Source organism: Panthera onca, chromosome A1 (assembly GCF_046562875.1).
Source record: "Panthera onca isolate mPanOnc1 chromosome A1, mPanOnc1 haplotype 2, whole genome shotgun sequence".
NCBI lineage: Eukaryota > Metazoa > Chordata > Mammalia > Carnivora > Felidae > Panthera > Panthera onca.
The window spans coordinates 114,183,412-114,198,678 of record NC_138339.1 but is presented as its reverse complement, the minus strand read 5'-3'; the positions used below and the strand labels follow the sequence as shown (position 1 = coordinate 114,198,678).

The following is a 15,267-nucleotide window of genomic DNA, read 5'->3' as shown; positions in this document are numbered from 1 at the left end:
TGTAAAGAACAACTATCTTTGAAAACAAACTGAAGACTACCAGAACATGTCATACACAACTAAGGAAAAAAAGAAAAAGCCACATTAATATGGGTGGGAGGGGGTGAAGACATTATCTAATTAGTACCCACACCTACTGCACAATGATCCCCTGCAGGAGGGTATCAAACATACAGGCCCTCCAAGAGAAACAAGGAGTCCAAGCTCCACATCTGGATCCCCAGTTAAGAGACTGGGAGCTAGAGAGCATTATGCTAAGCACGGGAAAGATGAGTGCCCATAATACCTGACTTTGAAAACCAGTGGGCTTATGTGTGGGAGACCCAGAAGGCAATAGGAAACCTATGTTCCATGCTTTAGGGCAGATGCATAACCTCAATCATCCCAAGTTCCAGAGCAGAGGCAGCAGTTGGAAAAGCACCTGGGTGCTGAAAAGAGATTCACTGACCAATTTTAGGACATGTGCCAGAGGGGCAGGGATCTGTTAGAACATTCTCCAGAGACGGGTGTGTTACCAGACACCTTTTTCTTCTTCTTTTTTTTTTTTTTTCCATTTCCCTTCTACCTAGCTGGTCCAGCCTGGCAGGAGCCATTTCTGACACTCTACCTACTGTGCTAATACCAATCATCTGGCCCCAGTCTTTCTCTGCAGATTGTGCCAGCCCAGCCCAGCCCAGCCCAGCACCCCTCCAAAGCAGCACCCACCCTGCCTCACCTGGGGGTGGAGGCAGCTGTACTGGAGCCCTGGCCTCCCACTACTCCCATCCCCAGCAAGCAACCTCCACCCCAGGGGAGAAGAGCCAAATACTAGGGCACCTGCAATAGTCACACCTGGAGGTCACAGCCAGCCACAGTGGAAGCCTATTCCACCCACACACATGGCCACAGCTGCCGCAGCAGGACTTCACAGCCAGCTGCACAAGGAGCCAACTCTGACACAAGCATGCCCATAGTGGTTATGGCCTGTACTCTCAGCCAGACAGGCCAAGGACCAGCCCCACTCACCAGGACATCCAGAGTCGACATGGGTAGCCCTCACAAAAAGCTGCACAACTGCCCTGCACACCAGGGAGTTCACACCAAGTGCAACCCAGCTATAAAAGAAGGGTACGTGCAGCCCACACAGGAGAGACCTCTAAGGCACCTGGCTCAAGAATGAGGAGGTGGGAGAGGGGTTGCACAACTGGGCCTGACAGGACACCTTCTGCATAAAGCCAATCTTTCAAAACTGAAAGATATAACTGATTTACCTAATACACAGAAACAAACACAAACAGGCACAAGAAAGAGACAGAGGAATATGCTCAAGACAAGAGAACAAGACAAAACCTCAGAAAAAGAACTAAAGAAAAGAGAGAGAAGCAATATACCTGATAAAGGTTCAAATTAATTTTCTTAAGATGTTCACCAAACTCGGGAGAATGGATGAACACACTGAGAACTTCAACAAAGACAAACAACATATAAAAAGAATCAATCAGAGCCTAAGAAAAACTGAAATGAAAAAACACACTAGAAGAAAATACCAGTGGATGAGATGATGCACAAGAATGGATCAGAAACCTGGATGACAGAATAGTGGAAACTACCCAACTGGAACAGCAAAAGGAAAAAAGAATCAAACACAAAGAGGATAGCTTAAGGGACCTCTGGGGCAACATTCTCAGCAACAACATGTGGGAAGCAGAGAAACATTTGCATAATGGGTACAGAAGAAGAGAGACATAAAGGGGTCGAAGACCTATCTGAAGAAATATTGACAGAATTTTCCCTGACGTGGTGAAGGAAACAGACATCCCATTCCAGGAAGCACAGAGTCCCAAACAAGATGAACCTAAAGAGACCCACACCAAGACACATAATAATCAGTGTCAACAGTTAAAGGCAAAATCTTTAAAGTAGCAACAGAAAAGCAACTAGTTATGTATAAGGGGACCCTCAAAAAACTATCAGCTGATTTTTCAGATTTCACAGGCCAAAAGGAGCGGTACAATATATTCAAAGTGCTGAAAGGAAAACATTTAAAACAAGAATATTCTACCTGACAAAGTTATCACTCAGAATTGAACAATAGATCAGAGCTTCTCAGATAAGCAAAAGCTAATGGAGTTCATTAACATCAAACCAGCCTTACAAGAAACCTTTAGGAAACTTCTTTACATGAAAAAAGAAAAGGCCATAACTAGAAATAAGAAAATTGTGAAAAAAAATAAAATGTAACTGGTAAAGGTAAACATATAGTAAAGATAAATGATCAACCAGAGTGAGTTATGAAGACTGAAAGACAAAAGTAGTAAAATCATCTAGACCCACAATAATTAAAGGATACACAACATATTAATATGTAAAATATAATATCAACAACATAAAATGTGGTAAGGGTGGTTAAACTATGGTGCTTTTAACTTGAACTTAAATGACCATCAACTTAAAACAGAATGAACCTCATGTTATATATAAACCACAAAACTAAATCCTATAAATAACAGATACACAAAAAAGGAATACAAACATAATACAAAGGAAAGTCACCAAATTACAAAGAAAGAGAGCAAGAGAAGGAACAGAGAAGAACAGCAAAAACAAACAGAAAACAACTGACAAAACAGCAGTAAGTACCTATCTATCAATAACTACATTAAATTAAATGAACCAAATGCTCCAAAGAAAAGGCATAAGGTGTGTAAATGGGTTAAAAAAAAAAAAAAAAAGAAAAAAAAGAAACATAAAAAACAAGACCCATCTATAAGCTGCCTACACGAGACTCACTTCAGATATAAAGACATACACAGATTGAAAGAGAAGAGATGGAAAAAGATAGCCCATGCAAATAGAAGTAAAAAGAAAGCTGGATACTTATATCAGACAAAAACACAGTAACACACAGACTGTAACTGAAGACAAAGAATGGCATTACAGAAGATAAAAGGATCAACCAAACCAAAGAACATAACACCTAAAAACATCTATGCACCCAACACAGGGGCACTTAACATATAAAGCAATATTAACAGACATAAAGGTGAGAATTGACAGTAAATGAAATAATAGCAGTGACATTGGTGGATAGATCATCCAGACAGAAAATCAACAAAGAAACAGTGGTTTTAAACGACATGTTACACCAGGTGGACTTAATAGATATACAGAGCATTCCATCCCCAAACAGCAGACTACACATTCTTTTCAAGTGTACAGGGAATACTCTCCCAATAGATCACATGTTAGGCCACAAAACAAGTTTCAATAAATTTAAGAAGAATTAAATAATATCAAGCATTTTTTCTGACCACACAGTATGAAACTAGAAATCACTTGCAAGAAAAAAAAATGGGAAAAAAAAAACAAACAAAAAAACACATGAAGGCCAAACAACATTCTACTTAACAACCAATGGGCTAATAAAAAAGTCAAAGAGGAAATTTAAAAAATACCTTAAGACAGGGGCGCCTGAGTGGCTCAGTTAAGCATCCGACTTCAGTCGGTTATGATCTCACGGTTCATGAGTTCGAGCCCCGCATTGGGCTCTGTGCTGACAGCTCAGAGCCTGGAGCCTGCTTTGGATTCTGTGTGTCCCTCTCTCTCTGCTCTCCCCCACTCATTCTCTGTCTCTCTCTCTCTCTCTCTCCTTCAAAAATAAATTAAAAACATTAAAAAAAAAATTTTTTTAATACCTTAAGACAAATGAAAATGGAAACACAATGGTCCACAACCTGCAGGATGCAGACAACACAGTTCTAAGAGGAAAGCTTATAGCAATACAGGCCAATCTCAAGAAACAAGAAAAATCTCAAATAAGCTTACACCTAAAAGAACTAGAAAAAGAACAAACTAATACTAATGTTGTAGAAGAAAGGAAATAAAGATCACAGAGGATATTAATGAAATACAGAACTGGTTGTTTGAAAACATAAACAAAATCAACAAATCATTACGCAGACTTAAAAGAAAAAAACAAATAGGGCCCAAATAAATAAAATCAGAAATGAGAGAGAAGTTACAATGAACACCACAGAAATATAAAGGATTATAAGAAAAATCCTGCAATTATAGGCTAACAAATAGGAAAAACCAGAAGACATAGGTAAATTACAAACATACAATCTTCCAAGATTGAATCAAGAATAGAAAATCTGATCAAACCTATAACTAGTAATGAAGTTGAATCAGTAATCAAAAAACTCTCAATACACAAGAATCCAAGACCATGACATATCAGATAAAGGGTTAGTATCCAAAATCTATAAAGAACTTATCAAACTCAACACCCCCCAAAAAAATAATCCAGTGAAGAAATGAGCAAAAGACATGAATAGACACTTCTCCAAAGAAGACATCCAGATGACAACCAACACATGAAAAAATGTTCCACATCACTCATCATCAGGGAAATACAAATCAAAACCACACTGAGATACCACCTCACACCTGTCAGAATGGCTAACATTAACAACTCAGGCAACAACAGACACTGGCCAGGATGCGGAGAAAGAGGATCTCTTTCGCACTGCTGGTGGGAATGCAAACTGGTGCAGCCAAGTATGGAGGTTCTTCAAAAAATTAAAACCAGAACTACCCAATGACCCAGAAATTGCACTACTAGGTATGTATCCAAGGGATACAGGTGTGCTGTTTCAAAGGGGCACATGCACCCCAATGTTTATAGCAGAGCTATCAACAACATCAAAGCATGGAAAGAGCCCAAATGTCCATCGATGGATGAATGGATAAAGAAGTGTTGTGTGTGTGTGTGTATATATATATATATATATACACACACACACACACACAATGGAGTATTACTCAGCAATCAAGAAGACTGAAATCTTGCCATTTGCAATTACATGGATGGAACTAGAGGGTATTATGCTAAGCGAAATTAGTCAGAGAAAGACAAATATATCATATGACTTCACTCATGAGGAACTTAAGGTACAAAAAAGATGAACATAAGGGAAAGGAAGCAAAAATAATATAAAAACAGGGAGGGGGACAAAACGTAAGAGACTCTTCAATATGGAGAACAAACAGAGGATTTGCTGGAGGGGTTGTGGGTGGGGGGATGGGCTAAATGGGTAAGGGGCATTAAGGAATCTACTCCTGAAATCACTGTTGCACTGTATGCTAACTTGGATGTACATTAAAAAAATAAATAATTTTTAAGAAGGCATCACATTCCCTGATCTCAAACTATGCTATAAAGCTATAATAATCAAAACAGTGTGATCTGGCACAAAACCAGACATATAGATCAACAGAATAGACTAGAGTCCAGGAAAAACCTTACACTTATGCAGTCAATTAGTTTTCAACAAAGAAAATAAGAATATACAATGAGGAAGAGACAGTCTCTTCAATAATTTGGTCCTGAGAAAACTGGAGAGCTACTTGCAAAACAACGAAACTAGACCACTTTCTTACACCACATACAAAATTAAATTAAAATGGGTTAAAGACTTAAATGTGAAACCATAAAACTCTTAGAAGAAAACATAGGCAGTAAGCTCCTGGACATCAGTGTTAGCAGTATTTTTTTGGATCTGCATCCTCAGGCAAGGACACCAAGGGCAAAAATAAATGGGACTACATCAAACTAAAAAACTTTTGCACAGTGAAGGAAAACATGAACAAAATGAGAGGCAACCTACTAAATGGAAGAAGACATTTGCAACTAATAAAACAATAAAGGGTTAATATCCAAAATATATAAAGAGCTGATACAACTCAATAAAAAAAAAATCCAATTAAAAAGTGGGTAGAGAACCTGAATAGACATTTCTCCAAAGACATATAGATGGCCAAGAGACACATGAAAAGATACTCGTTACTATTATTCAGTAAATGCCAATCAAAACCACAATGAGATATCACCTCACACCTGTCAGAATGGTTAGTATCAAAAAGACCAGGAATAACAAGTGTCAGCAAAGATGCAGAGAAAAGGGAAACCTTGTGTATTGTTGGTGGGAATGCAAAATGGTGCAGCTTCAATGGGAAATAGTCTGGAGTTCCCCCAAAAAATTAAAAATAGAAATAACATACATTTCAACAATTTCACAGCTGGGAAGCAAACAAAATCACTAACTGGAAAAGATATATGCACCGCCATGTTCACTGCAACATTATTTACAATAGCCAAGATATGTAAACAACCTAAGTGTCCATCAGCAAAAGATGAATAAAGAATATGTGGTGGGGCACCTGGGTGGCTCAGTCAGTTAAGCGTCCAACATCGGCTCAGGTCATGATCTCACAGTTAATGGGTCCAAGCCCCGCATTGGGCTCTGTGCTGCCACCTCAGAGCCTGGAGCCTGTTTCGGATTCTGTGTCTCCCTCTCTCTCTGCCCCTCCCCTGCTCATGCTCTGTCTCAAAAATAAACAAACATTAAAAAAAATATTTTTTAAAGAATATGTGGTATAAATATATACAATGGAATATTACTCAGCCATAAAAAAAGAATTCTTGCTATTTCAAAACCTGTAACAACTTTGTATGGTGACAGATGGTAGCTAGACTTCTGATGGAGATCACTTACTAATGTATATAAATGTTGAACCACTATGTACACCTGAAACTAATATTGTATGAAAACTGTACTTCAATTTTAAAAACTGAATTCATTATCAAAGAAAACTACAAACCCAAATGGTTTCACTGGTGAATTCTATCAACATTCAAGGAAGGAATAACACCATTCCTATACAAATGTTTTGGTCTTTTTTCACAAGTAGAGGAAAAGAGAATACTTCTCAATCCATTTTATGAGGTCAGCAAAAGTCTAACACCAAAACCTGAAAACAAAACTACAAACAAGCCATGACACTGAAAATTTTATAACACACTTCGAAATAAATTTGAGACAACAAAAGCATATAAAAACCTATAGAGTATGACCAATGTGTTACTCATAACTATCTAGCTATCTCAATCCAAGCATGGTGTAACATCTGACAATGTATAATTCATACATTAACAAAAGAACATAGAGAAATTATGTGATCACCTCAGTAAATAGCAAAGAAAAGCATGTGATACTCATCATTAACTTAAAACAAAAATTCTTGACAAACCAAAACTAGAACTTTTTAGATTCGAAGTACACTTACCAGAAAAAGAGTAATAAACGATGTTAAAACCGTAGAAACAGAATAATAAAGTGTAATTATACAAACTAATATGGAGAAACAATAAAATACATTTTTGAATAAATAAAAGAAGTTGTGGATATTTGTAGTAGCTTAAAACATTCACACATATATCTATGATTTTCTGTAGGAATACAGAACACATAGAAATAAGACTGAAATAAGACAAACACATAGAAATAGGACTGGTAGAAAACACATCAGTCTGATAACTTTTTTTATGTTTATTTATTTATTTTTGAGAGAGACAGAGTGTGAGCGGGGGAAGGGCAGAGATAGAGGGAGACACACAATCCGAAGCAAGCTCCAGGCTGCGAGCCGTCAGCGCAGAGCCCTACATCGCGCTTGAACCCACCAAGCTTAACCGACTGAGCCACCCAGGCACCCCATAAATTCTTAACAAACACGTACTGATTTCAGAGATTCTTGTAGTTTGCATCCACTGGAACTAAGCATGGTCTGAACTTCTCCGAAGTGGGTGGGTGTGTGTGTGTGTGTGTGTGTGCGCGCGCGCGTGTGTGTGTAAATACACGAGCGAATGGAGAAAGAAAAGGGGAATAGAGGGCTTTCCTCATCTATACGCACCTACGATTCAGCCAGCTGAGGTCAATAAAGGAGAGGGACGGAGGCCACAAGATCCAAGGGAGTCCCAGTGCAAAGGAGCAAGGCACTGAAGGCGGAGACCCAAGAGGGGCAGGACGGCGTGGCCTCCGCTCCTCCCCGGACCAGGGCGGGCCCGAGACTGTGACCCACCTCTCCGGCGCTGTCCTCGTTACAGCGCCGCGGGACGGCCATGCCGGGCCGCCTGCTTCGGGGCCTGTGGCAGCGATGGCGTCGTTACAAGTACCGCTTCGTTCCTTGGATCGCGCTGAACCTAAACCACAACCCCAGGTGAGAGGGCGAGGCCGGCAGACCAGGGACGTCTTCTTTCAGCCCCACGACGCCACCAGGACCGCTGAACTGGAGGCATGTGGGCCCTAAGTGGGCGGAACCTCCGGCGAAAAGCGCTTTAAACGGCGGTCTCTGGTGGGCGGAGCCTCAGGCGACCCTGGGGCCCGAGGTGGGCGGGCCCGTAGCGAGCAGAACCTGAGGTGGGGCGGGGCCTGAAGTGGGCGAAGTCGAGGCTGGTGGAGTCGGCGGACAGCTGGGATACCGAAGACGGTGGGGAGCCTTAGGAGGGTGGGACCTGAGGCCTACTCTCCCAGAGTACCCCGCGCTGTGAGGTCTGTGAGGCGGGCGTCCCTCACGGGCAGTGCGGCTCCTGCTCTCCTTTAGAGGTCTTCGCTGACGGGCGCTTCTGTTCGGGCAAAAAATAGAAACTTTTGAAAACGAACAAAGTTTATACAGCGTGAGGGTGCATGGCCTTCTCTCCGCCAGGGCATACTTCAAAGTTCCTTAGAAAAGCCAAACTGAGGTTTATTTTGATAGCTCCATAGTTTATATGGTGAAAGCAGCCTGGCTTGGATGTGAGGATAACAACTTGCACTAGCTGACGCAGAAAAACAAGCAAAATGTCACTAAAAACACGTCCGAATGTGGGGTTTAGAATAGTCCATGCCTGAAGAAAGGGATCTAGTTGAGTGGGTGGCGGTGGAGTCACTGTTAATTCCGGCTCTAGTAAGTGGCATGGTAGCGATCGTGAAGAAGCTCACGTAATGCTCACTTAAATAGGCAAAGCTAGCTCCACTGAAGGCCAGTTAATAACCGAAGAGCTTTTCCAAAGTTTGATTCCGCGGAAACGTGAATTCAGGGCCACCGTTGCTATAGAATTGTGAAGCGGAATGGCTTTCTTTTTGTCAATAAGTAAAAAATAATACCATTATGCGAGTAAAAATGATGCAGCCATTAAAGAAGTAAGTATTCCCGGGAGAGAATGTAACAAAGTATATAATGTTAAATTTGTCTTTGTAATTAAATGCCTATAAAATATATGAGGATTCTTATGCGATATTCACATAATGGCCATGGATGTAGTGGGAAGAGGAACTAGTTCTGTTTGAGCTGTGGCTTTCCTGCTTAACAGCTTTAGGATCTTGGGCAAGCTCCACAACGTCAAGCCTCAGTTTCCCTGTCTGCAAAGATGAGATAATGAATGTAAGGACCCAACAGCATTTGGTACAGATAGACTTTTCACAGATAACCGGCTATTTGTAACTTGGGTGGGTATTGCCAGGAGTTAGTGAACTACAACTATCCCCAAACAATTCTTTCTTGAACTTTTTAGTTTTATGCCCTTCAAACACATGAGAATAATCATCATTAAGCCCAGTAACTTAGAAGGCATGAAGGCATGAAGCCTGACTTTTATCACTTGAAGGGTAGTGAATGGAAACTTTTCCTGTTTTCAGGACCATCCGGTATGTTCCAGAGGAATCCAAAGACAAAGTTATCTCAGATGAAGATGTCCTAGGAACATTACTGAAACTTTTCCAAGCTCTGTTCATTAATGATTTCCATAAGCAATCAGATATCTTGACTATGCTTCCAGAAACCGTTAAATCAAAATATCATGACCTACTGTCAGTTCAGCATCCAAGGGTGAAACTGCTTGAATACAGACATCAACAGCAAAATATCTTTAAACCAGAAGAAATTCTTTATAAGACACTGGGTTTCAGTGTTGCCCGAGCAACTAGCTCATTGATTTCTGCTGGAAAAGGTGTCTTCGTTACCAGAGGATTGGTACCAAAAGGCGCGGTTGTATCTATGTATCCTGGTAATGACTCAATTAGTGCTTTGCCAAGAGTTTCCTATTTATCAGTTAATATAAGTCCAACAAAATACTTACTCTTATAATCCTCTGAGTAAGGAGTTGAATTAGAAACTGAGATTTCCACACATTTGTAAATCCTGATTTCGAAAATAACTACAAATTATTTTATGTGCTAGAAAGCATCCTTGAGTATTTATTTGAATAAAAGCACTTTTCTTTTAAGGAAATTTTTGTAGTCAATGTTTAAATGTAGAATATAGTATGGCCTACTTTGATAAGATGAATTACTTAGAAAGCACTAGAGAATAAGTCAGTTGGCTTACATAATTGATAACTAAAGGTAAAAATAGTACAGGTTAAAAGAGGTATGACAGAGTTTAAACCTGTAAATCAATAAATACCTTTCTGCCATTTCTACACTTTGAAAGTAAAGCAGCTTCTTTGCAAAAAGATCATTGACTAGAATGCTTAGTAGGGTATGTTATTTGTTAAACTAAAATTACATTATTTGTAAATGTTTAATTCAGACATGTTTTCAAAAAGTCATTCTATTTTCTAATTTTACATCCCTAAGCAAAAGAGTTGGTTTCCTCCTACACAACTAACTCTGTAAAGGCTAAATAGAACAAGCTGGCAACAAATTAATACTAGAATAAATTTAATAGATTAGGATGCCAGTAACATAGGACACACTCAGTAAATACTAATTTTCTCCTTTCCTCTACTGCTAGCGAAAGGGGAAACAACCTGAATATCAGATTCATTTATTCCCATTTTGTCTACATTATTTAACTGGTTATTAACAAATACATTTCTTAAAAGACTTTCTTTTTTTTTTTTTTTTTTTTTTTTGAGAGAGAGAGGGCGCAAGTCAGTGAGGGGCAGAGAGAAACCAAGCTCACCTGAAGCAGGGCTCGAGTTGACCAATGTGGAACTCGAACTCACTACTGTGAGATCATGACCTGGGCTGAAGCTCGATGCTTAACCACTGAGCCACCCAGGAACCCAAAAGACTTTTTAATGGATGTCAAATAACACTCTACTTTAAAAAGCAAAAACAAAACAAAACAAAAAGCCCCTATAATTTTGTAAAGCTGAATCTCAAATGTGGTGTTCACATTTTAATTAATCAAAATAGTCACATTTTATTTGGCTATGTGAACAAGTTGATTCTCTGCTCCATTTACTTTTGGGCACTCTTTAAAGGGAAGAAGTAGCCAAAGAGAATGTGATAATCTAGACTGGAGGTAAAATATTAGAAAAAGGTAGAGAAAATAAAATAGTTCATTTCATGTTATGTTTATTTTCCAGAGAAAGGTGCTTATCATGATGTTAATAATTTTTACATGTTGCTATGTCCTTATCTTATAATAGGTACAGTATATCAGAAGTATGAGCCAATCTTTTTCCAATCCATTGGAAATCCATTTATTTTTAGATGCCTGGATGGGGTACTTATTGATGGAAATGACAAAGGAATATCAAAAGTCGTATACAGGTAAGTTAGTGCCCATGTTCAAACATAACGATAGGACACAGAGCCACAGGAAAATGACCATGACCCTGGCCTTTTCACTTTAAATAAAAATCTGTTTAGACAGCTGCTAAGTGGCAACTCAGCTGCCCTATTGACTAGACAAAACTTTAAAAAAAAATTTTTTTTTATTTATTTTTGAGACAGAGAAGGACAGAGCATGAACTGGGGAGGGTCAGAGACAGGGAGACACAGAATCTGAAGCAGGCTCCAGGCTCCAAGCTGTCTGTCAGCACAGAGCCCGACCCGGGGCTCGAACTCAGGGACTGTGAGATCATGACGTGAGCCGAAATTGGACGCTTAACTGACTGAACCACCCAGGCATCCCAGACTAGACAAAACTTTTTAAGAGAAATTGGATTTGTTCAGTTCTAGGATTAATTTTGTACTTTTGGATTTTACTGTAAGACATAAAAGAACAATCTCTTACCTAATGCTTTCACCTGTTTCAGATCTTGCAATGGGAGGGATCAACTTGGTCCTTTAAAAATGAGTGACAGTACATGGCTAACATCAGAAATTTGTAATCCACTTGCTGTAGGACAGTATGTCAACAATTGTTCAAATGGTAAGTTGACATTATGGGTCTGTGAGACAAGATATAAATATAGCAGTAGTAATTTTTCTCCTTTGCTATATGACTGAGTGCCAGAGGCAGTTAAATTTAACATCTCAGCTTTTCAAAGCCTGTAAATAAATTGTAATGCTGAGAAGGCAGATATTAAAGAAGTTGGGGAAATAATGATATACATTAATTGGAATTCTTTAATTTACTATTTTTCTTCTGGTTTTTCAGTAAACATAGGTAACTGATAAATGCTCCTTTGATCATTATTATTTTAGCATTTTTTAATAGTTAAAAAAAGAGAGAGCATTAGAGATCATTTTGTCAGAGCCTCAGTAGAAACTTGTAGGTTAAACTAGACTGGTATCCCCTATCTGTTGCTACTTTTGTGAATCACTTACCTTCTCTAGGGCTTGACTTTCCTAAAAATATAAGTTTGATCTCGCCTACATTTAGCATAGGTTTTGGTGTTAGGGAGATATGAACTTGAAACCTGACTTTTCTACATAACCTTCAACCTTTCTGAGTCTCTGTTTTCTGATCTTCAAAAAGTAAATAATAAAACATACATAATCTAGTAATGCCTGGAAGGTAATAGTGATTATTAATTTGAAAATGTTCTAATAATTTAGAAAACCATGCATCAAGTGTTAAAATTCAGTTCTGTTTTCCATGACCTTTTTTAAAACGGCTATTTCTAAAAATTATATGCTTGTTCCTAGACAGAGCCGCTAATGTCTGTTACCAGGAATTTGATGTGCCTGCAGTTTTTCCTATAGAGCTAAAACAGTATCTTCCAAACATTGCCTACAGCTGTGACAAACAAAGGTTAGTCTTTTCCTATCCCCTGTCTTCTGCTGTACTCAAAAAACATGTATATTCGAGGGTGCCTGGGTGGCTCAGTTGGTTGAGCATCTGGCTCTTGATCTCAGCTCAGGTCATGATCTCACGGTTTGTGGGTTCGAGCCCCACATAGGGCTCTGCACTGACAATGTGGAGCCTGCTTGGGATTCTCTCTCTCACTGCCCCCCACCCCTGCCTCTCTTGTGTGTCCTCTCTCAAAATAAATACATAAACTTAAAAAAAAATTTTTTTAAATATATATATTCCAAGAAAAAGCTATACAGAACTTGGAATAATTTCTCTTAGGAAAAAATTATAACTTAAATTTTGATTTTCATCATACCTTAATGTATTAATGTAGGCTTATTTGAAGTTTAATATTTTTCATTAACTTAGCTCATTCTGCTTCTTATTACCCATTTTCGTTCTATGTAGTCCTTTATAAGTATCAACCTTAAAATTTTTTTCAAGTGATTCATTGTTACTTTTCTACTTACAAAATCTTCAAATACATTTTTTAATCATTTTAAGGATTATGTTCTTCATCTCACTTGAGAACACCCAGTTGAAGAAAAAGGCTAAATTACACTATTCTTTCTTTTGCTCATTTCACTATTACGTTTGGAAACTTAATGAAAAATGAGGAAATATTCAGGGGCACCTGGGTGGCTCAGTCAGTTAAGTGCCTGACTTTGGCTCTGGTCATCATCTCACAGTTCATGGGTTTGGGCCCCGTGTTAGACTCTGTGCTGACAGCTCAGAGCATGGAGCCTGCTTCTGATTCTGTGTCTACCTCTCTCCCTGCTCCTCCCCGACTCACACTGTCTCTCTCTCTTTCTCTCTCAAAAAAATAAACATTAAAAAAAAGAGGAAATATTCAGAAAATACATATTATTAATGTAACATTTCTATTCAATAAGTGGAAAGTCTGAAAGTGTTCAAGTAACAATTTCTAAATGTAAGTAATTCTGTAGAGTTCTTTATCAACAGTGCTATAGGAAAATATAATCTTTATGTCATGTCACTGAGCTGCCAGGTGCTAGCAAACTTTATTTTTTATGGGCCCCATTAAATTGTCCTTTTAAGATGAAAGAGATTTAAAACTTAGACTGTTCTTTGGGGGCACCTGGGTGGCTCAGTTGGTTGAGCGTCCAACTTTCAATTTCAGCTCAGGTCATGATCCCAGGGTTATGGAATCAAGCCCCTCATTGGGCTTCACACTGAGCATAGAGCCTGCTTAAGATTCTCTCTCTCTCTCTCTCTCTCTCTCTCTCTCTCTCTCTGCCCCCCCCTCTCCCCCCCCCCCTCTGCCCTTCTCCCCAACTCCTACTCTGTCTAAAAACACAACAAACTTTGACTGTTCTCTGTACTTGATACATACTCTGTCTCTACCTGTGTGTATGTAACAGTTGGGTTTTTTTTTAGCTATATGCTCTGGAGCATAATATCACTACTGTTCAACAAGTACAGGAAAAGTTAACTGAGTAGGAACATTGAAGGCTACTTATGTCTTACGGTGTTCATAAAAGTATTTTTTTAATCCCAATTAATTTTAAGTAATGTTTTCATCTTTGCAGAATACAAAGATACAAATTAATTTTATTTATTTTTTTTTTTTTTTACAAATTAATTTTAAAATGTTAAACCACAGGGGCACCTGGGTGGCTCAGTCGGTTAAGCGACGGTTAAGCGTCTGGCGTCGGCTCAGGTCATGATCTCACAGTTCGTGGGTTCGAGCCCTGCATTGGGCTCAATGCTGACACCTCAAAGCCTGGAGCCTGCTTTGGATTGTGTCTCCTTCTCTCTCTGCCTCTCCCCTGCTCATGCTCTGTCTCTCAAAAATAAATGTTAAAAAAAATGTTTTTTTTTAAACTTACTGATTTGTGGTCTCCATCAGGGATAAGAACTATTTCTTCAGGGAAATCAAATAGCTAAGACAATAGTAAAAAATTTGAATAAAATTATGTCTATAACAGCTAAATTGGTTATATTAAAAATATGAGCTTGGATTTGTTAATACTTCTAACTTTTGTGTATTCTTTTTGTCCTCAGCCCACTTCGATGTGTCATTCTTGTAGCACTCAGGGACATCAAACAAGGAGAAGAGCTTTTTTCAAACTACTATACAATTGTCAGCTAACTATGAATTAGAAATTAGGTTTTCTATTCAGCTATTTATTCTAAATGTTTTTGTTAATTGTATCTCTGAGTTCCACCTATAGAACAAATATTTTGAGGCCTAATTGGAGTGGGAATTTTTTGTTTTTATTGATGTTAATGTGTTTATATTAAAAGCTATTTCCTTCATTACAATTTCAAATTTATAATGCAATTATAATTTTAATTGGTTTTCACCTAAAAACACAGTAGCTTATTAAATTAAAACCTACTGCCTGAAATTAAAATTTCAATTTTTCTTTTATTTTGTATCTCTGTGGTTTATAAAATTTTAACCAAATCATCACC

At 38.6% G+C, this 15,267-nt stretch overlaps 1 protein-coding gene and 1 long non-coding RNA gene across 5 annotated transcripts in view; one reads left to right on the top strand and one right to left on the bottom strand.

Annotated features, from left to right (window-relative positions):
- LOC144616896 (uncharacterized) overlaps positions 1-8,007 on the bottom strand; it is a 40,678-nt gene extending 32,671 nt beyond the window's left edge. The window contains exon 1 of one of the 2 annotated variants that reach the window (XR_013556733.1): positions 7,900-8,007. This is a non-coding gene — a long non-coding RNA (uncharacterized LOC144616896). Of the gene's footprint in view, positions 1-7,731; positions 7,880-7,899 lie in introns of those variants that run through there. The other variant, XR_013556734.1, reaches the window with a different exon arrangement.
- On the top strand, positions 7,939-15,223 carry SETD9 (SET domain containing 9). Of its 3 annotated transcripts, none has more exons than XM_060635750.2 (6): positions 7,939-8,037; positions 9,495-9,862; positions 11,234-11,357; positions 11,846-11,961; positions 12,685-12,786; positions 14,854-15,223. In XM_060635750.2, exons 1-5 carry the CDS (start codon positions 7,940-7,942, stop codon positions 12,735-12,737), a joined length of 759 nt encoding a protein of 252 aa, XP_060491733.1. In that variant the 5' UTR covers position 7,939; the 3' UTR covers positions 12,738-12,786; positions 14,854-15,223. The 3 variants fall into 3 exon arrangements, with proteins under 3 accessions (XP_060491733.1, XP_060491730.1, XP_060491732.1); XM_060635747.2 differs by having other exon boundaries at positions 12,681-12,786; XM_060635749.3 differs by lacking the exon at positions 7,939-8,037 and adding an exon at positions 8,348-8,999 and having other exon boundaries at positions 12,681-12,786.
- The last annotated feature ends 44 nt before the right edge of the window (positions 15,224-15,267 follow it).